The 24,451-nt window shown below is 41.1% G+C and overlaps 1 protein-coding gene across 1 annotated transcript in view; it reads left to right on the top strand.

Annotated features, from left to right (window-relative positions):
• Positions 1-1,087: 1,087 nt before the first annotated feature.
• The window catches only part of EFHC2 (EF-hand domain containing 2), a 56,962-nt gene continuing 33,598 nt past the window's right edge, over positions 1,088-24,451 (top strand). Inside the window, exons 1-6 of the mRNA XM_054165741.1 lie at positions 1,088-1,165; positions 2,301-2,489; positions 7,560-7,710; positions 16,973-17,196; positions 20,991-21,242; positions 24,201-24,311. Coding sequence (XP_054021716.1) covers positions 1,088-1,165; positions 2,301-2,489; positions 7,560-7,710; positions 16,973-17,196; positions 20,991-21,242; positions 24,201-24,311 — 1,005 coding nt within the window. The remainder of the gene's footprint in view (positions 1,166-2,300; positions 2,490-7,559; positions 7,711-16,972; positions 17,197-20,990; positions 21,243-24,200; positions 24,312-24,451) is intronic.

Below are 24,451 nucleotides of genomic sequence, written 5' to 3'. Positions count from 1 at the left end.
CTGTGTGTTGAAGCAGAATATTTTATATTACAGCTAAAAGAAAAAAGTACTGATATGAAATATTTTATTTGGGGCATTATTCCTGCAAACACAAAGCTTTTTAGAAAACTCTTGTTACCTTCCTGGCTTGAGCAATGCTATATGGCAGGGGCCATGTGAGCTAACTAGTCGTTACACAAGCAAGTGTTGCCTTTCATTGATTTCCTCTTTTATTCAGTAACCCTTGTGCTTGAGTTATAAACATAGAGTTTAGAAGTACTTCTTTTTTCCCTTTGTAGTATTCTTTAAGCTATGAAGCTTGCCACATGTCCTTTTATTCACCTCTATTCAAAGCACTCCCAAACCATTGCTTACCTTTGAAACTGAACTTCTCTGGGGAAGTGCATCCATACCCTCCCAATTGCTACTGTCCCCAGAATGTGAACCTTATCTCATTCTGCAGTGACTATTTCAAAGGGTGCTGGCTTGCCCAGCTTTTGTTAACCTAAGCACTGTATGGCCATTGATTATTATAGTATTAAAAATAGTCATTTGTAAAAATAGCAAGTCATTTGTTATTCTTCCTATTACTGTCCTTGCAAAAGTGGAATGCAAAAGTATTTTAAGTAAAGGTTCAGCTAAAGTAGTGATTGAGCTGTTGGTGTCAAGGGCAGCTCTCTGTCCTGTGTCATTAGATTTAGAGCACTGCAAGGCAGGTGAGTGGTTTGGATTGTAACCTTCAGTGTGCATCAGTTTGTACATATGAGCATCGAAAGTTATGAGCCATGAGGGTGGTTAGCTGCTTTTCAGCCTCCTAGCTCTCTTTCATATCGGCAGAATGAAATTACTACTTGGTTACTTTCAGGTTTTGCTGCTTCACTGCTTGCACTCCTTCCCAGGACTGCTGTGCTGAGTCTGTGTTACATTATCTTGAAGCACTTGAATGTTGCCATAGTAAAAAATGATTATTTGTACCATTTAAAAATATTTATATTAGTAACATAGAATTGTCTACACCTTTTGGTGAGTAGTGGTTTAAATATACACCTGTGATGTCCCCCAGATTTAGTGGGGGGAGGCAGTTTTGGCCCTCTGCTTGTTTACCAACATGGGTACTCCAGTGCTGCCTATGAAAAATTTTGCTGTCCCACCGGGAGACCCAGGGCCTTCTCTGTGCTCACCCATGGTATCATTTCCACCCCTTTCCACCTTGTCTTCCCTCATGTTCACCCATCCCAGGCTGAGGAAGGGCACAGCTGTGGTAGTCTCCATCTCACTCAAAGTGCCAGGGTGCAGTTACCCAGTGGCCTGTCTCTGCCTTCCCAGACAGTGTTTTGAGGATTTGCGAGCAAGGAAGGAATAGCAGAGTGAGAGGAGCTAACAAGTCAGGATTGCCACTCATGGGAGAAAGGATTAGTGGAGCTTTCTGTTGGCTTTTTCTGTTTCCCTGTCCTGCATGACACTGGTGTGTTGAGTTGCTAGGTGCTTGCTGCCCAAGAGCAGCTCACACAGGCTTGACTGTGTTCAAGGGAACTGGCCAACAAAGCAGGCAGATCATTAGAAGGGACATTCCCACAAGCAGGACTGGTATTCACATGAGTTCAGGGGCTTTTCTGCATCACTTCAAGATCAGCTGCAGCCCCAGCCAAGAAACGCAAGTAGGCAAGACAGGTGTCTTTGCAGTTGGTTGTGCAGGTTTCTTAAGCATGCCATTCTTAATTGTAGGAAAAAATAGTGATAATATAAAGAAATCACTACAGAGACCTTCTTTTGGAATAAGCCCAGATGGAGTGAGTATTTTATCTTTTGATCTGAATCTAACCTCCCAAAATTTAAGTGTATTCACTAGTTCAGAGCTATTTATTTTAAACTTGGAGATTAAGTGTAAATAAGGTTTTTGACATAAGTGGTAAGAGCAGGTACTTCTGAACTGGTTTCCATTTCTCCTCTGGCAATCCATAGAAAAGGCTTTTCCCCTCTACCTTTTGCAGCAGTTGTCCTGGGTGACTTGCTTTTTTCTACTACATCCCTGTTGCAGGGAAGAAGGTGGGGAGGAAACAGCCACTGTCATCCTGTCTCTCAGACTGGGTAAATTACTGGAATGTGTTTCCATTTTTGTGTGAGGTTGGCAAATTGACCACTAAAATATGTCACTTCAATTGCAGCATTCCAGTTGTTACAGGCTTTTTAGACTCTACATTAAATATAAAGTAATTATAGAGAAACTTTTAAGTGATTAATCTCCCTTCCCTAGATAGCTAACATTTATGGATTTAGAAACATAACCACTTTTTTTCCTCCCTCTTCCTACCTTTTGACAGATAGGGAAAGAAAAGTTCCACAAGTCACAGCACTGGGGTTACTGCAATAATGTTGCTATGCTGGTTGGAGAAAATAAGCCTGAAATAGGAGGTGAACCATTACCTGGTCAGAACTTGAAACCTAAATATAGCGTGTTTCCTGAAGGAATGGGAAGTGATGCTCCTGCCTGGGTAGCTTTTGACAAGCAGGTATGTAGAAATCTGTATCTGTATGGGGTTTTTTATGAATTGCTACAATATGACAAAGATGATCTAAAAGTAACATTTGGTAAGGTGCATCAGAAGATTATTTTGTGCATGCAAAAAAACCTTCCAGATGGACAGAGAGAGTGATAACATATATTTTTCCATCATACTGGTATATTGGACAATTAGCATGACATATAAAAATATTTCTGTTTTGGGGTGCATCTCCTACAGGATATAAAAAAAACAAAGGAGTGGTTAACATATTTCTTTTTAGTGAGAACAGTGACAGAGTGTAAGGTAGTCTGCATTACAGGAGAAAGCATGCATGGGCACTGGGGAACCATTAACTTCACTGGAATGCTGTAGGCTTGGAATTCACTTATGCCATCACGTTTGCTTGCTCAAAGTCCTGTTCAATTTTGTGTGGCCTATTTTATATGTAATAGAGGTAGATTGTATCTATTATGGAGAGGGGAATTGAATTTACTTTTTAAAACAATTATTTTGCAAGAATGTAGTGAGACCTTTAAATTGAAAGTGTTATCAAAAACCTGTAATATGTGGTGATAGGAATTTTGTAGCCTACTATTATTGCTTTCCATGTTTAAATTTCTATTGAATTTGCCATGGGAATATTTTATTTCTGAAGTAAAAAGCCTACCATCAGAGAAGGAAAATGATGCAGAAAAAGAAATCATTCAGCAGATCACAGAAATGTTGCATACTAAATCATTTTAGTATTTAAATATTGGGAAGAATGGCTAGTCTCATAATTTTTGCTTTAAAAGAAGAGCCATGCACCCTCAGTGAGTTTGCTGACAACACTAAGCGCTGTGGTGCAGCAGACATGCTCTAGAGAAGGGATGCTATCCAGAGGGACCTTGACAGGCTCTAGACGTGGGCCCAAGCCAACCTCATGAAGTTCAACTAGACCAAGTGCAAGGTCCTACATCTGGGTCAGGGCAATCCCAGGCACTGTTATAAGCTGGGCACTGACTGGCTTGAGAACAGCCCTGAAGAAAAGGACTTGGGGGTACTGGGGGATGAGAAGCTCAATGTGAGCCATCAGTGCCCATCTGGGCACTTGCAGCCCAGAAAGCCAACCAGAGCTGGGGCTGCATCAAGAGAAGTGTGGCCAGCAGCTCGAGAGAGGTGATTCCCTCTAAACCACTCTGGTGAGACCCCACCTGGAGTACTGTGTACAGTTCTGAAGCCCCTGTTTCAGGAAAGATCTGGATGAAGCATGTCCAGAGAAGGGCCATGAGGATGAGCAGAGGGCTGGAGCACCTCTCCTATGGAGACAGACTGAGAGAGTTGGGGCTATTCAGTCTCGAGAAGAGAAGGCTCTGAGGAGTCTTTATTGTGACCTTCCAGTATCTTAAGGGGGCCTACAGGAAAGCTGGGGAGGGACTTTTTAGGGTGTCAGGTAGTGATAGGACTAGGGGGAATGAAGCAAAACTAAAAGTGGGTAGATTCAGATTGGATGTTAGGAAAAAGTTCTTTCCCATGAGGGTGGTGAGACACTGGAACAGGTTGCCCAGGGAGGTGGTGGAAGCCCTGTCCCTGGAAGTTTTTATGGTCAGGCTGGATGTGGCTGTGAGCAACCTGATCTAGTGTGAGGTGTTGTTGCCCATGGTGGGGGGGGGGGGTGGAACTGGATGATCTTTGAGATCCCTTCCAACCCTGACAATTCTGTGATTCTGTAATTGCAGTACAATTGCACATTCATCTCTTTGGCAGAATTGAAATGCTACAAGAAAATGTAAGGCATGAACAGGTACACATGATTTTAGTTAGCATTGCCTCTGAAATCCCTAGCATTGCCTACATAGTTTTCAGCAGTGTGTTCAAGTATGAATTGGTGTAACATGCCAAAGTGTTAAGGCTCCAGACAATCCTGCACTTGTTTTATCTGCACTCTTCTTTCATCAAGATGTGCAATTGGCTTCTCAGGGCCATAGGTAAGTTAGCAGGACTTGGACACAAGTTTATTAAAAAAAAGTGGTTAGGTAGGAGGCAGCAGGGACCTGCCACTGAGCATCAAGCACTGAACTTGGCAGGTGAGATGAGCTAGCTGGCCTTTTGACATTCCTTCTCTATTTAGTGTGTTCCTCCATATGGCGATACCGGACAGGAGTCTGCAGGTTCAGAACTGGCCTCTGGAGGGCTCATTTGTTTGTATTAATTGCAGACTCTTAAAGGGTACTATCCAAGTTATTTAGCTTTCCTAGTCCAGGATGCAGGTATGTCCTCCAGCGCTGCAGTTTGTGATACAGCAGAATGGACTACATGCAAAATGGCTTCAGCAGATGTTTAGCTTTTCAAATATAGTCTGCTTTCTTACCATTTTTTGTTGGTATGTAACTTTCAGCAGTACTGTAGCAGTTGGAGGAAGGACAGGCATGAAGAATCATTATTAACTAGGCTGAGAAATATTCTTTGCAGTTTCATACGCTTAATAGAGAGCAGGTGTAAATTTAATTTCTTCTGTGATTAAATACGCACACAAGGCATCCTGGCCTTGAAATGATGTTTATAATTTGACAACTTCATGTGCCAGGGAAACTTGTGCCAACTTTACAGCATGCCACAGAGCGTGTTCAATATTTGTTATGTTTGGTTTTCATAGGTAACATTTAACTTTCCCAAGAGTGGGATGGGAACTTTGCACACAGCAATGTACTACCGATGAGACATGGGTTAGGAAGTGTTGCATTTCAAGTATTTGTAAGATTAACTTTGCTTTAAAATGAAAACTAAGTCATCTTCTTTTCAATTCCTTCCTGCTTCTCACCTTTCTTGACTCATCTGTTTTGATTTGCAAAATTGCAGTTGGCTGCTGCATGTATTTCAATCATACACCAGCATGTTGATAAGCATTTCAAGCAGACAAAGTTTAAGTGCAAAAGAACTTGCACAAACTCCTCAAATGGAGTAAACCAGGACATAGGTATATGCTTAGTGAAAGCAAACACAGTGTTGGGAGTGCCCTCGACACAAGAAACCATGGACTTGATGGAAAGGGTCTAGAAGAATGCCACAAAAATCATTAGAGGGCTGGAGCATCTCTCTTATGAAGACAGGCTGAGTGAGTTGCAGTTGTTCAGCCTGGAGAAGAGCTCAGCTTCTTGCCAGATGAACCCCAGGATGTTCATCATAGTTCCTTCACAGTAACTCTTAAGTTCCCTGGAGTATTCAAGAGATTTTGACAAAGTTGTTGGTCCTTACAAAGTAGTAGTTGGAGGCCATGAAGGATACCTTGGTCACCAACAATGGCACTATACACTAATGTTTAGACAAATGGAAGGAAGAATAGATGCTAAAGGATGACACAGTTGTTTTGTGTTGGCTCTGTTGTATGCCAGATCTTTTACCCAGTGTTTTTGTGTTTGCTACATGAAACAGTGAAACAACAGTTAAAAATTACATATAGGCAGAGTGATTTTTAATTTATTTTCAGCTCTTTAGTCTGTAGGTTGCTCAGAAACTTGTGTGTTGTACTACTTAAATCATTAACTGAACGGTGTCTAGATTCTTTTGTGTGAGGATTCAATGCAATTGGGTTAACAGGCAATGGTTATCTTATTTGCCTATAATTTACATTTTATTTCTGTAATGGTCATGGGTCACAGTGCAGGACAGCAGCTGCCAAAAATATGTCTGTCATACTGTTTGATGCATGCTCAGCATCAGTGGGATCTTAGCCTTTGAAACAGTTTGTGGAAACAAGAGTTTTCCTCATCTTGCACCTAACCTGCTGGAGAAAAAGGAGAGCGGCCTATCGAGACGTCTGACTAGGCCACAGGGCAGCTGTTCTTGTGTGCTCCTGAGCAAGCTGCTAGCTTTCTTTCCCCAGATGTCGATGAAGAGGTTGTGTTTATATGTTAGGGTGTTTTAAAATCTGTCGTCAGTATGCGTGAAAGTATTTTGAGGCTCTCAAAGGCACGTGCTAAAGGAATACAGATGATTAACCAGTCTGTGCTGTCATACAGGGATCCTGGACAGCTTACTAGATTTCAAATATTTTCAAGCTGTGATCTGCAAGATGCTCATTGAAACACAGGGAACAGCTAAGTTGTCTGGTTTTTCCAATGCTTCAGTTTGTCTCATGAATCAAAAGCAAAGGTAGTTTAATTTATGAAATAGAACCATCGTGAAAAATGAAGCATGAAGTATCACTGATTTGATCCAAATGCATTGTAGAGGCAGAATGGAAACCTGCTTGAATTAACGGCTTCCTGCATATATGTACCACAGCAAGCGTCCTGGTAAATAATGCACTACTAAGTAGAGGTTCCTGTGCACTTAAACTTTGTCCTGGTGATTAAAGGCCTAAATGATACCAAGAAGTGCAAAACCTGTGTAATGGTTGGCTGAGTTTCAGCTGGGATCTCCTGACACAAAGGCCACTGTAGGAAACCACTGACCACTTCACATATGAGGGGGGTTTATCTTGCATTATTGCTCTTGCAAGAGACCATGAATCCCAGCTGGTGTACTCCCTGAGATTTCCCCACTCGCTGAATTGCAGAACCAGGTAAGTTCTGAAATGCCAACATTGCACAGCTTTAAATGACCCCTGAAAAATGTCATTTCTCACTGACAGTCTGCAGTACCATTCATCAGACGGCTTGCAAGATCTGCTTAAAAAGAATGCTTCTTCCCACTTACCTCAATGGTAAAGCCACTACTGTCATAATGCACTTTATTTTCCAGGAATTCACTGAATAGCAGTCTAAAATTTACTTCAGGACCTGGGCTGCTCATTGCATTATCAAAAGTGCTTTGCTCAGAAGATGGTCCAGGCAGTCTGCTGACAGTTTTATATTTGATTTATTTCTTTACTTTAGAGTTCCATCTCTGCTTAGATGTTTTGATAATAAAAATGCCGTGCAAAAACTTCTAAATTTATGTGCTTTAATATGGATTTCTGTTCTTACATTTCTGAGAAATAAATCTACCTCCTGAAAGCCATACATTTAGTTACATCCTATAGAAGTTTATTTTTGACATGTTTTGCAAGAGCATTGGAGATTTTGCTGCTTTATGCTTATTTATTGTTTTTAATAGGTATTGTCTTTTGATGCCTATTTTGAGGAAGAAGTGCCTGACAAAAATCAAGAGCTATATAGAATCAGACATTGTAAAATATACTTCTACCTTGAAGATGATACAATTCAAGTGGTTGAACCCCAAGTGACAAATAGTGGCATAAATCAAGGTATCTATTTTTTATAGCACACTTTTTCTTGTGTCCTTTTATATCTTTCTTCAGTACAGTCTTGGCCCATTCCAAATGATACATAATGTGACTTCTTGCAGTTAAAATGGGATGTAAGTGAGCAGCTATAATTGCCTTTTCTCATTACAGATCATGAGAACTTTGTTATTGCCTTAGTTCCTGAAGATGTAAGTTCTGTAAGGCAGAACGCCCTCCCATACTTACATGTATGATTTTGTCTCTAATATAGTTTGAAATCACATGATAGTAGGTATGTTTTTCAGTGTCGTGTCACTTCTGCAATAGCAATTTGTGTTCTAGATCTGCATTCCTGAGCCTGGCTCCTCCCTGTCTTGGCACTGGCAGTCAGTTGTCTACTGGCAGCTCCGTAGCTGTTCATTTACTGCTGCAGTATCGCTGCCATTATTGAAGGAAAGCGCCTTTTGTGCCTCTGGCTGTTAGTTTTACTATGTTTAAAGTGCCCCTGGCACAGTTATTTTTCCTTGGTGCCTCTAAGTTAAGAAGCTGCCTTGCCTCACTGTCACATCACTGCATTTGGGCCAGCCTGAGGACTTCTGGAGGAGGGTTTACTGGGCTGATTTACTGGAGTATTAACGGGCTTGGTTTACTTTAAGAAAATGAGATTTAGCGGTCAACATCCTCTTGCAGAAGGGGAGCACAGCTGCTGCTTCTTGGTGCATATGGGTCACTGCCAGAATTAAAAACATTTTCAAGGGATATAGTCCAGCTAAGCATCATGTTTTGGGATGAATATCTTGGGATTGTGGCACCTCCCCATCCCTACAGATATTTTGTACATTCTGGTGGATCTTAGCACAGCAATTTTCAAAACTAAGTTAACCTTTTAGCTACTGTATTCTTTTCTAAGATGAGCAGATGCTACTATTTTCTCAGTCTGCAGAGTAGGAGAATATTTAAAGATGCATCATTACTGTTAGACCTGGAATAAAACTACTTGTGAATATTTTCTTAAACCAGTACTTCAGGCTCTGCTGTCCCTGTGTGAGTAGTTCTTCTTGCCAGAATTCTTGTTGGCTATTGAGCAGGAACTGATCTTGCATTCAGAGAAACCTCATCTGACTCCTACCTGGGCAAGTGCTTTTCCAAGAAATGAAGAAAATAACTTTAAAAGAAGCTTTTCTAGGAACCTACAAGCTACTTACCCCCTCCCTGCACTCATAATCATGAGCTAGGAAACATCATCAGGTTTAAGTTTTCCTTGACTTTTGTGTCACAGGAGTGGGAGTAACTGTGTCTGGATTTTGTGTTTTAGAGCAAAGGAAGTACAGCTAACCTGAGAGGCAGAGTGACATCTTTGAGAGGGTAGGTGAAAGCCAGGTTCATTAGAGAAAGACAAAACAAAGTCAAAGCTTTTTTCCTTTGAATCAAGCTATTGGAATGAGACATTTTCATTGTCTTTGTAGTATGGGCTGTGCAAATTGCGCTTTCAGGCCTCATGTTCCTGGCAGTGCAGTCATGTTCCTGTGGTAACAGGAAGGCTACAATTTCCCCATTTCCTTGGTTGTGTCTTGTATTAATGATTGTTGGAGTCACTTTTGGTACCAGATCCAAAATTAACTGAGTAGTATTAGAAAGAAACAAGAGTTATCTCAGACTTCCATGGAAAGATGTTTTGAAGGCTTCCAGGACTTTGTAAGAGTACTTTATGTGGGATAAATATGTATACACAGCACATTACAGTGACAGATTAAAAAGAAATGTTCTAGGATCTCAAATGTACACTTGTTTGTTGCTGCCACTTGGGCTGGTAGGGAAGCTCTGTACATTGATTGTTTTTAAGAAGGAAAAGATATTGTAGATTAAAAGGGCCAAGGATTGTTTGGGATGTGTCTGGGCTTCACAGCTGATGAGAAGATTTGGGGCCTATATGTTATGACAAGCATCACAGAATCAACCAGGTTGGAAGAGACCTCCAAGATCATCAAGTCCAACCAATCACCCAACCCTAACTAATCAACTGGACCATGGCACTAAGTGCCTCATCCAGGCTTTTCTTAAACACCTCTAGGGATGTTGACCCTACCACCTGCCTGGGCAGCCCATCCCAATGGGCAGCCACTCTTTCTGTGAAGAACTTTTATCTAAGATCAAGCCCAAACTTCCCCTTGCACCACTTGAGACTGTGTCCTCTTCCTCTGCCACAGGTTGCCTGGCAGAAGAGACCAAGCCCCTTCTGGTTACAACCACCCTTCAGGTAGTTGTAGATGGCAATAAGGTCTTCCCTGAGCCTCCTCTTCTCCAGGCTGAACAACCCCAGCTCCCTCAGCCTCTCCTCACAGGACTAGTGCTCCAGATGCCTCAGCAGCTTTGTTGCCCTTCTCATGCCGCATTCAAGCAGCTCAACATCTTTCTTGAACTGAGGTGCCCAGAACTGGACACAGTACTCAAGGTGTGGCCTAACCAGTGCTGAGCACAGGGGCAGAATGACTTCCCTGCTCCTGCTGGCCACACTTTTCATGATACAGACCAGGATGCCATTTGCCATATATATACACAAGTATTCTTATTATCCCAGAGATTAGTATGATGTAGAGGGAAAAATATGGTAAAGATGCCTGTCAGAGGAGTCTTCACGCACATTCACTTGGGCATTGACTTTATGTTCCACAGCTGAAGAACAAGTACAAAGTTGGTATGTTAAAGGCACTAAATACTTGTGTTGGATATATGCAAAGGCAGTGTTTCTTACAAAGAATTCCCAAACCATTCACTGCTAGTTTTACTCTGTTTTCAATTTTAAAAAATGGCCCATTGCCTCTTTTATCATCATTACATATGTATTTCTTACACTATTGAAATTCCCTCTCCTTACTGGGAATTTGTAAGCCTGAGAACAACAGAAGTGCCATTGTTTGCATTGTGAAGCTGGTACACTGAAGCAGAAAGGAATTAAAATCTTGCCTATGATCATTCAGACAAGATTGTACCAAAGTAAGGAACTGAACTGAACTGAGGTTCACGATCTAATCCATAATGCTGTTCTCTGCATGTCTGCTGAAGTACATTTCTGTTAATGAAGATGCCATGAGTTCATAGAGGAGAGTTCAACTGTAAGAGACTTTGGGTTGTGGCAAGGCAAATTGCACTGAACAAAAGAGTATAGGCATAGGAATGTGGGTGAAGAAAGTATTGGTACATAAGAGCAGGACAGGCTGAGCGTATGTGAACAGTTGGAGACTACAGTGGCAGGATAGAATGGAATTGAACTGTGGAAAGTAGAAGGTGGTGGTACCTTACCTTGGGTGTTTACCTCAGCAGAAAAGATGTAAAAGAGACAGCTGAAATGACTGTTCTCATGACTGTAGATACAGCAGTGGTGGGGTAGATCAAAGGCAGTTGGTGTGATAGATCAAAGGTAAATCATCTTAGCTGGTTAATGCCTTGAGGCCATGAGATTACCTGTGCTTGTGCCAAACCCCACAACTGAGAGTTTGTGGTCTGAATGGGTGTCCCTGGGCATGAGGGCATCACAAAAATATAGTAACTTCCCACTTTAGTCTCCACTGTGGATAATATGTGTGGCTTTGCAGAAAAAAAGTTGGATGTAGACTTCTGGACTGCAGGAAAATTTGGTGAAGGAAGAGCTGTCAAAGTTAGAAGAATGTCTAACTTTATGATTTTACAAAACTAAATCAGATTGGCTTCAGGGGAAAAAAAGGGCCAGAGAAGATGATTTTAGCATTGATTGAAATCTCACAGTGACAAAGTAAATGATCTGTGGGAAACACACTTTAAATATGTGTCTTTAAATATGCTTTATGGAATTGGCTTCTGTACTTGGACATGAAATTGAGCAGATAAGGTTGCTACTATATAACTGAAATGTAAACTTCATTTGAATTTGGAAACTGCCTTGCTGTAGTTTGAACTTCAGAAAATATTGGAAACAATCTGTACGGAGAAATTCAAAGGAATGCAGAGGCCAACCTGAACTTGAAAAGCCAGAATCAAAGCAAAAAATACCAGGACGAACACAGTTCATAATAACTAACTAAAGATAAGGGAGTACAGAGTGGAGAGAAGGACAGTAAACTCCACCACATAACTAACTCCACTATGTTCTTCCAAAGCCAGAATGCTAGTTATTCCCATATAAAAAGAAATTCTCCCATAGAGAGCCAGGCTAGATATGGCAGTGCCAGTGTTTTGTAGATCAAATTCCCAGTTAACAGGACTGTGGCTGGCTGTTACTGTCTTATCAAAAGGTCATTTATGTCTCATGGGGTTGACTGGAGCTTCCAGTGCAATCCAGGCCCTGCAAGCCAGAGCAAAGTAGAGCAGCTGGCTGGTTTCCCCAAGGTCAGCCAGCTGAAAAAGGGAGTGGAGCTGCCTGATGGCTGGGTTCCCAAGGCTGAGTGGCTGAAGAGGAAAGTACAAGCAGGAAAGTGAAGTTGCAGTCAACTCCTCCAATATAACTGATTATCTAAGAGCTTAAGACCTCCCCTGAGGCCTTGAAATAATTGTGACTTTGCCATATTTGATGGTAGCCAAATCATGACCTTGCTATGTTCTGAGATGAGTGAATAAGTGAGTGTAAGAAGCTCCCATGTTTACTGAGGTAAACTGTCTTGCAGGAATAGTAGTGGTTGCTTCTCCTTCTTTCTGTGCAAGCAGTCAAATAGTGTGCAAAATCTAGCAGTAAGCCTTTCCTCTCCTCTCTCTAATGCAGTCAAGTACTACAGAGGAAGTCAGAAAGGTGTGCTGAGAATATACTTTATTCTGCAGAGCAATGCAGCAGCAGAGACCAAACTATTTGCTACCCAGCTTCATGATCCACCCCATGGTCAAAAGGCCTTCAGTACTATTAAGGTCTCCTTGTGCTGCTGCTGTTGTTGCCAAAGAATCTCTGAGAGAAAAGAAGATACGCTACAAATTATGGCATGTGAATTCAATGCCGCCGCCACCACTGTGAGAGAAAAGTGGTACTCTCAACTCCCTCTGCAAGAGCACAGCAGAGAAGAGCTTTAGCCTGACCAGATGCAGGTGTTTAAAATAATGCTTGGTGGTGCAATAGGTTAGCCTGCTCAATAAACTGACAAGAGACAAAAGAAACATTAAGAACAGCCATCCAAACCTCAGTGCTGCACATGCCCAGGTCCTCCTTTAACAACTTCTAGCATATTTCTAGAAGAAGAAATGTAATTATTTCCAGAAGGAAGGACAATTTTAAAAAATGGTGATCCCTAACCTCAGCTGATCAGGTTTTATTAGATTTCAAATTCAACAATATGAAATGTATCCTCTACATGTGTAGATCAGGCACAGTGATAGCTAATAAAGGCAAAAGATTACTACAGGTATTATCTTTACAAGACTTTTTCCATTAGGGAAGAAATTCTTCTCCCTCAGAACAAAATGGGCATGTGCATTATACTTTGAAAAGTGGTATGAAAAGCCAGCTGAAGGCTTATTCACCCATTCTGCGCTAAATATGCCCTCAGAAAACACCTCATGGCAGAAAATTGTCGACCATTATATTCTCACTAAAGTGATGATTCAACAGGAATCTCTGCATTTATGCAGAGGACTGTTCTGACAGCACGTTATCTGTGGATCTTTGTAGGAGTGACCCAAGGATTAGCCAAAATCAGGTCACGTGTTTTAAAGTGTGTGATTTTGTTAATAGCAATGGGATGCAGTTTTGCATCATGTTAAAGCATTCATGTTTTTCTAACTAACATTTCCTTCAGGATGCATCTTAAATATCTGCATGTTCAAGCAAACAGAGGTTGACCTTTGTTTTGCATTCAAAAGATCAGCAACCAAAATACTGGATTTGGTACATGAGAAACGTCACAATGCTGAATGGGTCTTACATAATTATTTTAATGGGAACGTAAGGTAAATTTTCCTTGTGGCTTTATTCCCCTGGAAAATTAAGGGTGTGTTTTCATTGTAGGAGCTATAATTTAACAAATAACTGAAGATGTAGTAGTGGAAGGTATTTCATACAGATTAGTCCTTAGGGAAATAAAGCAAACAATTAATAACTTCCATGAATTGATGTAGAAATAAGGCCCTTCAAACACCAAATGAAACCACACGGTGATATCTTTCTCCCTCCTCCTCTGCCTCTCTTTATCCCCCGTCTTCCAAGGCCCTCTTCCACCCCCCACCTACCTCCAAAACAAAGCAGCAATGCTGGAAAATCATCAAACGGGACTCTGTGGGAAGCACCACCAGATGCACAGCTGAAGGGCACTGGAAAGATATGCAGCTTTGCCGAGAGAGATAATGAGACAGGCCTTTCAGATAATTGTGTCTAATAAACTTTTATAGTAGTAGTAGGTTGGTACTGCAACTATTTTTAGATTGGGAATTTTTGTATGTTGCCTTAAAGTTGCACCTTTTATGATTACTGTAATTTAAAGTTGTTTGGAACATATAATGGTAAGGAATTATTATAATATGGATTGGTGGTTGCTGTCTGGTCTTAGCCAGTGGGCATCCACATTATAAATCTGCTGTTACAGAGGTGTCTGGGTTGGTAAAGCACAGCAAAGAGCCTGAGGCTGAAGACTGGACCATCTTTATATTCTCTGCAGGGTGTTTTCATACACCTACATAGAGTTATTGATGTGGCAAAACTTTCATTGTTGTCCTTTTTGTTCTCATAATAATGAAAAAAAAAAAAGTCTATTCCCAGCTATGCTGATCTGCTGCTCTTTGTGACCTCCAGCTTCACTTGGAATAAATCCTAGTTTGTCATACATGCAGCTGCATACCTCTCTTTCATGTATGCATTTCATATGTGTTTAACCTGCCTATAAGTTGTTTGTAAAATACTTGCAGTATCACTTCAGTAAGGCTTTTGATACTGTCTCCCATAATATCCTCATAGAAAAGCTCAGAAGTGTGGCATAGATGGTTGGTCTGTGAGGTGGATTGAAAACTGGCACAACAACAGAGTTCAGAGGGTTGTCATCAGTGGCACAGAGTCAGCTTGGAGGCCTGTGACCAGTGATGTTCCCCAGGGATCTGTACTGGGTCCAGTTTTATCCAATATCTTTATCAATGACCTGGATGAGGGGATTGAGAGTACCCTCAGCAAGTTCACTGATGATACAGAACTTGGGAGGGGGTGTGTGTGGCAGACACCCTGTCAGGCTGTGCAGCCATCTGAGATCTGGACAAGTGCAGGGTCCTGCACCTGGGGAGGAATAGCAACAGGTTAGGGGCTGCCGTGCTGGAAAGCAGATCCACAAGGAAAGACCTTGGAGTCCTAGTGGACAGCAAGTTCTCCATGGGACAACAATGTGCCCTTGTGGCCAAGAGCAAATGGTATCCTGGGGTGCATCAAGAAAAGTGTGTCCAGCAGGTCTAGGGAGGTTCTTTTCCTCCTCTACTCTGCTCTGGTGAGACCACACCTGGGATACTGTGTCCAGTTTTAGGCTCCCCAGAGACAGAGAACTACTGGAGAGAATCCAATGGGAACTTGAGCACCTCCCCTGTGAAGAGAGACTGAGAGGCCTGGGGCTGTTTAGTCTTGAGAAGACAGAGAGGATCTCATCAATGTGTATAAATATCTGAGGGGCGGGTGTCAAGTGGAGGGGGCCAAGCTCTTTTCAGTGGTGCACACTAATAAGACAAGGAACAAAAGGTACAAGCTTGAACAAGATTTCACCTCAACATGAAGAGAAACTTCTTTACAGTGGGCATGACGGAGCACTGGAACAGGCTGCCCAGAGAGGTTGTGGAGTCTCCTTCTTTGGACGCATTCAAAACCCACCTGAGTGCATTCCTGTGCAGACCACCCTAAGTGATCCTGCCTTGGCACAGGGTTTGGACTAGACAATCTCTTGAGGTCCCTTCCAATCTCTAATGTACTGTGATACTGTAGTCACAAAATTGTTGAGGTTGGAAGTGATATCTTAAGATCATCTAGTCCAACTCTCCTACTCTAAGCAGGATTAGTTAGATCCAGAGGCCCAGGAACATGTCCAATTTGGTTTTAAGTATCTCCAAGAATGGAGACTAACAACCTTTTTGGGCAGCCTGTTCCAGTGTTTAATCACCATCACAGTAAAAAAAAGTGTTTTCTTGTGTTCTGACGGAATTTTGTGTCTTTTGATTTGTGCCTGTTGTCTCTTGCCTAGTCAGTGGGCACCACAGAAATGAGCCTGGCGCCATCACCTTCGTTCTCTCCCATCAGGTTATATTCATAAGTTCATTCATTCCCTCCCATCAGCTTATAAGTTTCCTCCCCATACTGAGCTTTCTCTGTTCCAGGATGAACAAACCCAGCTCTCTCAACTTTTGCTCCTATGAGAGATGCTCCAGTCTCTTAACTGTCAGCAGTGAATACTTACAAGCATTACCCAATTCACCAATGTATTTGGGAGATTTTAGCTGATAGACCAATAGTATGGTAAATGTAAACAAATTACAGTACTCTCAGCATATCACTATTTTGATTTAAAGACATTCAAGTGTGTATTTACTTTACCAAAGTTAAAATGTCTCTCCTTTTTTTGTTCTCCTGCCCCATCCCTTCCTGTCATTTTCTGTTGAATACTGTTTCTGTGAGTCTCTGGGTTGAGTCCCTGGCTGTGTGTTTTTGAGATGTGTTCTTTACTGCAACCCACAAATTAGCCCAGCTCATCACTGTTATCTCCATGCTTGGTAAGTCACACTTTTCCCCTTGGCAGGGCAGTGTTTTTTTCTCTAACTTTAGTTACATATAGGCATCCTCACCCTGCAGAGTGTACAGACAAATCTTGTCCCTCCCACACACTCTCACCACCTGTTTTTTTGCACAGCTTTTGTGTGTTTTCTTGTCTTTGTTTATTTTTAAAGAAAAAGTGATGCTAATGAGTAAAGGAGACAACTGCTGCTTTTCAAAAATAAAAGTGAAAAAAGACATCTGCTTTCATAATGAGAAAAAAGAAATGCTTTGCTAAAAATACTAACCTGTTATCTTTGCAGCACCAAATGGGAATTTATTCCAGTGGTTTCCTCGTTGCTCCAGAAGGTGGTCATGTTCTGTATTAACTTCAGACAGATACCAGAACTTGAGGTTCCAAAAGACAATCAGCATATTGTTGTTCATAAAAATTATCATCTTACCTAATAGTTCTTTGTCAAAATGTAGGATAATTTTCTTTGTCCCATACAGCTTCATCTCTTTTGGTCCTGTCAGCATAGAATATAGGGAAGTCTGTGAAGTGTTCCTTTGAGCCATGGGTATTTACTCCATGAATTTATTCGCCTTCTCTTACAGGGTCTATTGTTCGACGGCATCGAATACCACTTCCACCTCCTCAGGAAGATCAGTTCTACACTATAGAACATTTCAATATCAACACAGAAGTCATTTTTTATGCCAGAAAATATAAGATTATAGATTGTGACCAGTTTACAAGAAATTTCCTGAGGAAGATGGGAATTAGACTAAATCCTCCGGCAGGTCGTCCTGATGACCCGTACACCAAAGAGCGGCAGAAGGTTGGCTGAGGCAGTAACAGTGAAAACTTGATATTGATAGAAGTGCCATTGCTGTTAGTAATATGCATCCTATAAAATATTTCCCTAAGAGCAAATAGAAACTCCCTATTTCAACATCATAAATCCCAAGAGAATACTGACTTTTAAAAATGGTACTGTATGGCTCATTGTACTAACATAGTGAAATCTCAAATATAACTGATTTTTCTCCTGAGGTGTTGACACATTTCTTTTTCCAAACAGAGCAGAATTAATTGGTAAAAATAAAAGAAATCTTTCAATGTTGCACTGAAAAAAACCCCACTGGCCTATTATGTCTGCCTCTTTTGATTTTGCTTGAGCTAATTTAATTATAATTAGCACTTTAAAAGTGTTTATAGGAAGATTTAATTGTAATTATGATTCAAGCACATCCATGGCTTCCTGCAGACTCACTTGGTCTATTCATACATCATCTTTCATCTCTACCTTTCATGTTATTAACAGTTGTTTGCATGTGTAAAGCAAATTCTTCTGTCGTGCAGGACCCAGCACTCTGCAGTTTTAAGACTTGCAAAGTTTTATTGGAAGGCATTTCCCTCTTTCATAAGTTTATGGGAACACACACACCTCCTCCAAAACCAGCACTCACAGCTTCTTGATGCTTTGTAGATTCCCCTCAGCAGGACCTGAGGTCTCTTCTCTGGGAACAGTAGTGGGAGTGATGTTTTTCTGTAGGGAATAGTTTCTTTTAGTTATTTTGAAAAAAAAAAAATATTTAATTTATGATTTTATTTTATTGTTTAGCTGCACTCACAGCTCCTTGATGCTTTGTAGATTCCCCTCAGCAGGACCTGAAGTCTCTTCTGTGGGAACAGTAGTGGGAGTGATGTTTTCTGTAGGGGATAGTTTCTTTAAGTTCTTTTTTAAAAAAAAAAAAAATATTAATATGAGTGCAGATCCAGTGTATTTTTCTTCTGACCTGGCTTTGTAGGGCAACCAGGAGGGTTGTGGAGTCTCTCTCTGTAGATACTCAAACCCTGCCTGGATACACACCTGTGTGATCTGGTATAGGTGATCCTGCTCTGGCAGGGGGGCTGGACTAGATGATCTTTTGAGGTCCTTTCCAGCCCTTAACATTCTATGATTCTGTGATATGAAGCTTGTTGTGATAGATCCAGCCTAGTACTCTGAAAGCAACAAATACTCCATGTATATATGGCATTCAGCTTAATCCTCCTACTGAGGAAAATGCTGCGTCTCTCAGCAGCAAAAATGGAAGGCAGTCATAACCGAGATGTGTAGGACAGTTTGCATGTCTCTCAGCCACTGTCAGGCCAAGGTGTTGGTTTCACTGTATTCATGCTGTCAGACTTTTTGCAGCCTTCCACTGAAAGATAGTATTTGTAATAGGTCTCCTGGTTCTGTGTGCTTGTGATTCAGGCTGGGCATGGGTTGCTTTTCCCTTTCTCAGACCTTGTAGTTAACATGTGCTGCGCTGTCTTGCTGTTGGCAGCCTGTCACAACATTATATATGGTACAGCATAACCTGCTTAAATTTTTTGTTTATAAAACCAGTGTGTAAAACATTCAAGTGTTGTGCACTTGTATGCTTAAAGAGAATGGAATAGGGAGAAAAGTTTGAGAGATAAGGACATCAAAAGACCAAAAATGAATGGAATCTATGTCTTAATATTCTCAGCTGTTGAGAAATTACAGAAAAGTTATCTTGCAAATTCTGGCTGCTTTATGCTCTCACTTTCCTGTGACTATTTTGCATGAGGTAGTTTTTTATTTATTAAAGGTAGATTGCTCTGAAGTGCTTTGAGCAAAATTAAATCAATTTGCACCAGACTCCTAATAGATGGTCAGAAAAGAAAAGTAAGGAGTACAATGAAATAGAAGATGAGATCAATGAAAATTGTAGCAACCCCTTTAGATTCACATTTCTGTGTTGCTGGAGATGATATCCCATGGATGACATTGTTGTCTGGCTCTGTGGCTGTATTTGGTCTGTTATTGCATCTTCAAGGATGAGGAAGGAGGAAAGATGGTACTGGGATTGTAAATACCTGGATTGTAGCATATGAACATTATGATGCCTGAAATGGAAAGACTGCTTCAGATCAGCAGAGACATTGGCATGCAAAACTAGCACTGCTCTCATTTTAAGATTCAATGCTCTGACAGAATGGGCCTTCCCCTATCAGCTTTTTAAGGTCAGAAGATGTATCAATAGAAATTTAGACAATGCTACAAACTGCCTGTAGTCATCAGTTCATTCTCTTTGGCTTACATTGTCTCATTGATGCCTGTCACCATTCTTCTTTGGAAGCATTTTTGTGGAATTTTGTAGATCAGAAAGTCTGTCCACCCCCTTTAACTCACTTTGACATGATGAGTTTTGACTTAGGAAAAATGCCCTGTTCAGGTCAATATTTCTATGTGTGACTGTAACTAACAGAGTGTACATACAGCCCTTGCATTGGATCACATCATCCTGGGATCTGATTTAATGCAGTGCTGCTGGTTCTGCAGCAGTCATGACTGTAGATAGCATCTTGTCATACATCACATCAGCTGCAATATATCTTTAGCTGGGGATTTGCTATTCCTTTTCAGACCTATGGGTACATATTGAGAGGAGAACACACATACCCCTGGCAACTGACATGAATCAAAAGTTAATAAACTATGTTTTAAAGCTAAAAGAAAAAGAAATCAAAGTGAAGATAAAGAATTATTTCTTTATACCACATAATCTATAACAAATATTTTTAAGGAAGTAAATCAAGAAGGGTGATGCTGTTTGGAGTTACAGTCATCTGATTACCATAGGCAATCTGTTGAAAATGTGAGCTGTACTATAAATAATTTAACAATTCTCTGATCAGAAAGACCTTATTGCAAGAAAAAGCCCCCAAAAGATCAAATCCAATCCAAAACAGTTTTTATGTATTTTCTGAGATGGTCGGCTTAACATGAGCCTGCAGTGTGCCCAGGCAGCTAGGAGGGCCAATGGCATCCTGGCCTGCATCAGGAACAGTATGGCCAGCAGGAACAGGGAGGTCATTCTGCCCCTGTACACTGCACTGGTTAGGCCACACCTCAAGTACTGTGTCCAGTTCTGGGCCCCTCAGTTTAGGAAGGATGTTGACTTGCTGGAACGAGTCCAGAGAAGGGCAACAAAGTTGGTGAGGGGCTTGAAACACAAGCCCTATGAGGAGAGGCTGAGGGAGCTGGGGTTGCTTAGCCTGGAGAAGAGGAGACTCAGGGGTGACCTTATTGCTCTCTACAACTACCTTAAGGGAGGTTGTAGACAGGCAGTGGTTGGTCTCTTCTCCCAGGCAACCAGTACCAGAACAAGAGGACACAGTCTCAGTCTGCACCAGGGGAGGTTTAGGCTGGAGATTAGGAGGAAGTTTTACACAGAGAGAGTGATTGCCCATTGGAATGGGCTGCCCAAGGAGGTGGTGGAGTCACCATCACTGGAGGTGTTCAGGAGGAGACTTGATAGGGTGCTTGGTGCCATGGGTTAGTTGATTAGGTGGTGTTGGATGATAGGTTGGACATGATGATCTTGAAGGTCTCTTCCAACCTGGTCTATTCTAGTCTAGTCTAGTCTAGTCTAGTCTAGTCTTAATAGTTCTGTGGTAATGGCATAAATAGTGTTTCATGTATTGTAATTGTCTGGTGTTACTTGAAAAATCCTAAAAGCATGTTCTAAGACTAGATGTCATCCTGCAGTTTGGTATCCTGTCCTTCAGAGCAAATAATTTAAAAGGTGTTTCTCTTAATTTCTCCTTTATCTGCAGATTCTGGATAGCATGAACCCATTGCGCCCTTATGAGCACTTTGACACTTTGAAACAATTTCTGGAGTATGACAGACAAGTTCTACGTTTTTACTGTGTGTGGGATGACCCAGAGTCCCTGCTTGAAGACCCACGGGAACTCGTCCTGCACTATTACTTGTCTGATGATACTATCGATATCAAAGAAATTACACCAGTAAACTCAGGCCGGGATACTGTTCCACTTTTCCTCAGAAGAGATAAACTACCAAAGGTGAGGAATGAAAATTTCAGTTTATTTCAAGTTCTTCCTCTAGTTAAGAAATGTTTAATGCCTTTAAAAAAAAAAAAGTAACAAAAATCCTGTATTAGAATTGTAATGGTATTTAAAAAGTATCTTCAGAGTAAGCATCCTTGCTTGTATTAGAAACATGGTGGCCAGCAGAGACAGGGAGGTGATCATCTCCCTGTACCCAGCACTGCTGAGGTACACACCTTGAGTATTGTGTTCAGTTCTGGGTCCCTCAATACCAGAAGGACATTGTGGTGCTGGAGTGCATTCAGAGAAGGGCAATGAGCCTTGTGAAGGGCCTGGAGCACATGGCCTATGAGGAGCATCTGAGGGAGCATGGGTTGTTCAGTCTGGAGAAGAGGGAGACTGAAGGGAGACTTCATTGCTCTCTACAACTACCTGAAGGAAGGCTGGGGCAAGGAGAGACCAGCCTCTTTTCCTTGGTTTGAAGAGACACGACTAGAGGAAATTGTTACAAGCTGCACCAGGGAACATTTAGGCTGGATGTTAGGAAATAATTCTTCACAGAGAGGATTATCAAACATTGGAACTGTCTGCCCAGGGCAGTGGTAAGAGTCCCTGGAGGTGTTTAAGCAGTGTGTGGACCTAGTGCTTAGGGACTTGGTTTAGTGTTGATGCTTCAGTGCTGGATCGAGGATTGGACTGGGTGATCTTTGAGGTCTCTTCCCACTGGATAATTGCATGACTTATTCTGCACATTTAAGTGATAGTAAAAAGTAAGTTTAAACTTGTTGTGCTTAAATTGAAAGGAAGGAAAATTTAGGCAGAAAGATATCCTATGATTTCCTTTCTCTCTTGTAAGTGTATTAAGATAAATGTATTTGTAAAATTCTGAGGTTATAGAAGTTCAAAAAATTAATTAATATTGATAGAAGAATGAATGTAAAATTGGAGTGAATACAGATTTGATCCATATGACTTATCTGTAGAACTTCTGTAAAAGTTCTGGTTTGGTATTCCATGTCATTACTTCTTCATAGCAGATTTAGAGTGATTTCTTAAAACTGAGCTCCTAGATTTGAGACCTTATGCAGAGCTAGTTAAAATCAATAGGAATCTATGAATAAGCTTTGTCAGGCATTAATCAGGTGTTTATTTGAAAAGGCTTCTCTCAGAGAAATCCTTAAGGAATTTGAGTCCTCTGTAACCTGCTATGCTTATAAAGTTAACAAGCTGGATACACTTAATATATCACTCCAGGCAGATCCTGATGATAGAATCATGTCAACTCTGGAGAAATCTTTTCCCTCCTTTCCCTCTCATACTGGTAGTCTGCGATGCCAAAAATATACATGAGGTTCTGTAGTAAAACCCTAGCAGCAAAATGCTGCACTTTTCTCACGTTGTGCATCCTATGCTCTGTCATGCTGATTTAGCAGTGGCTCTATGTTATCAGACCCCTTCTAGCATTAAAGTGCATGTTGCAATTGAAAAGACTGGCCTCTTCCTCTGAATTTGGTGGAAATTTTGAGAACAGCAGAGATCAGTCACAAGGTGGGATGTCAGGGAAGGTGGTGAGATTAATAACTCAGTTTATCTGCTGTGCATCAGCAGTTTGCCCATTCGTTAAAAAAAATATAATGGTTTGTTCATTAAGTTTGGTATTACTGGGATAAATTACAATTGCAATTTTGAAACTCACAATAGAAACAAAAATACTACCTCTTGTTTTGCCAATAGAATACTGCTGACTTGAATCCACCATATTTGTGCAGTGATTAGCCCAGTAGAACCAACATTGACTGGTGTCTTCACAATTACAACCAATCAAAGTAATAGCCTTTAGAGCAGGTGTTGAGAATGATGTGTGTGGTGGGTTGAAGTTTCCCCCTAGTATTCACCATCACTGTAAGTGTTTAAGAAAAGACTGGATGAGGCACTTGGTGCCATGGTTTAGTTGATTAGATGGTGTTGGGTGACAGATTGGACTTGATGATCTCGAAGGTCTTTTCCAACCTGGTTCATTCTATTCTATTCTATTCTATTCTAGTCACTTTTAGCCAGACTAACTCCGTTAGAAGTAAACAAAGCTGTATTTACAAGCAAAACCTACACTCTACAATGGAATGCAATGAATATGTACAAAATATACAGTATTTATAGTATTATACAAATATTTACAATTAGCAAACAAAACACCCCGCCCCCCCTGTCAGAAGACCAGAGAAGCCTGTTCCACTGCCCCCAAATTCTCCTGTCCCAAGAGAGAGAATGGACTTGAGAGAATGCAGTGGGTTAGACTTATCCCAAGGTCAGCCAGAAGCATGTCATCTTCCCCCTGAGCAAAGCAAAACAGCTGAGATCAGAAGAGAAGAGAAGAGAAGAGAAGAGAAGAGAAGAGAAGAGAAGAGAAGAGAAGAGAAAAGGAATGGGAATTGTGAAATGTGAAGAATTGCTATGGTATAGCTCCTTTTATCCCAGGCATTTATCCAATGAATTTGTTTAGAATAATCTTTTGTTTTCCTTTTTACACCCAATAGTGATTTATTTATACTTTTCTATTTTTCTGCTCAAAGTCTGCAGCTAAATTTTAAAGGCATGGACTAAAACTACCACAATGTGGTACCTGAAGTGTCCTGACCTTTGCTTTCTGTGTGCTTCCAAGAGAAAAGAGATTTTTGGATGCACAGTAACACTTTCCTGGCATGATTCTCCTGGCATACATACTGGTTTTTGACATATACACTGGCTTTTAGGTTTGGTGGTGTAATCATAGAATGTACTAAAAATTCTCTCAAGAAAATACTACAACAATGACCAGTCTGCAAACCAAACCAAACCAAACCAAACCAAACCAAACCAAACCAAACCAAACCAAACCAAACCAAACCGAAAAAACAACCCAGCCCTGCCAGGTAACTGATGTCTCCTTCATCACTGTTAAGTGCATTTCTTAAGAGCTGGTCTCTTTTCTTGCAGTATGCTCCCACCGGGCTGTACCAGCCAGGCACCATCACCCGTCACACTGTCCTCAATGTGCTTGGAAACTTAACAGGAGGCAGAGGCCGTTACATACTGGACAATCGTAAGGTTGGATGTTACTGAATGCCTCCAGCTGTTGAATGTCCTTGTAGTAGTTTTTGTAATTTCTGTGGTTGTTGTCCTCTACAGCAAAGAGAGTTATTTATACAGTTGTGTTGCCACTGGAGAATAGCTCAAATGAAAACTAC

Source organism: Dryobates pubescens, chromosome 12 (genome assembly GCF_014839835.1).
Source record: "Dryobates pubescens isolate bDryPub1 chromosome 12, bDryPub1.pri, whole genome shotgun sequence".
Classification (NCBI taxonomy): Eukaryota; Metazoa; Chordata; class Aves; order Piciformes; family Picidae; genus Dryobates; species Dryobates pubescens.
Note: the sequence above shows the minus strand (reverse complement) of the source record. Positions and strands in the feature narration are given on the sequence as shown.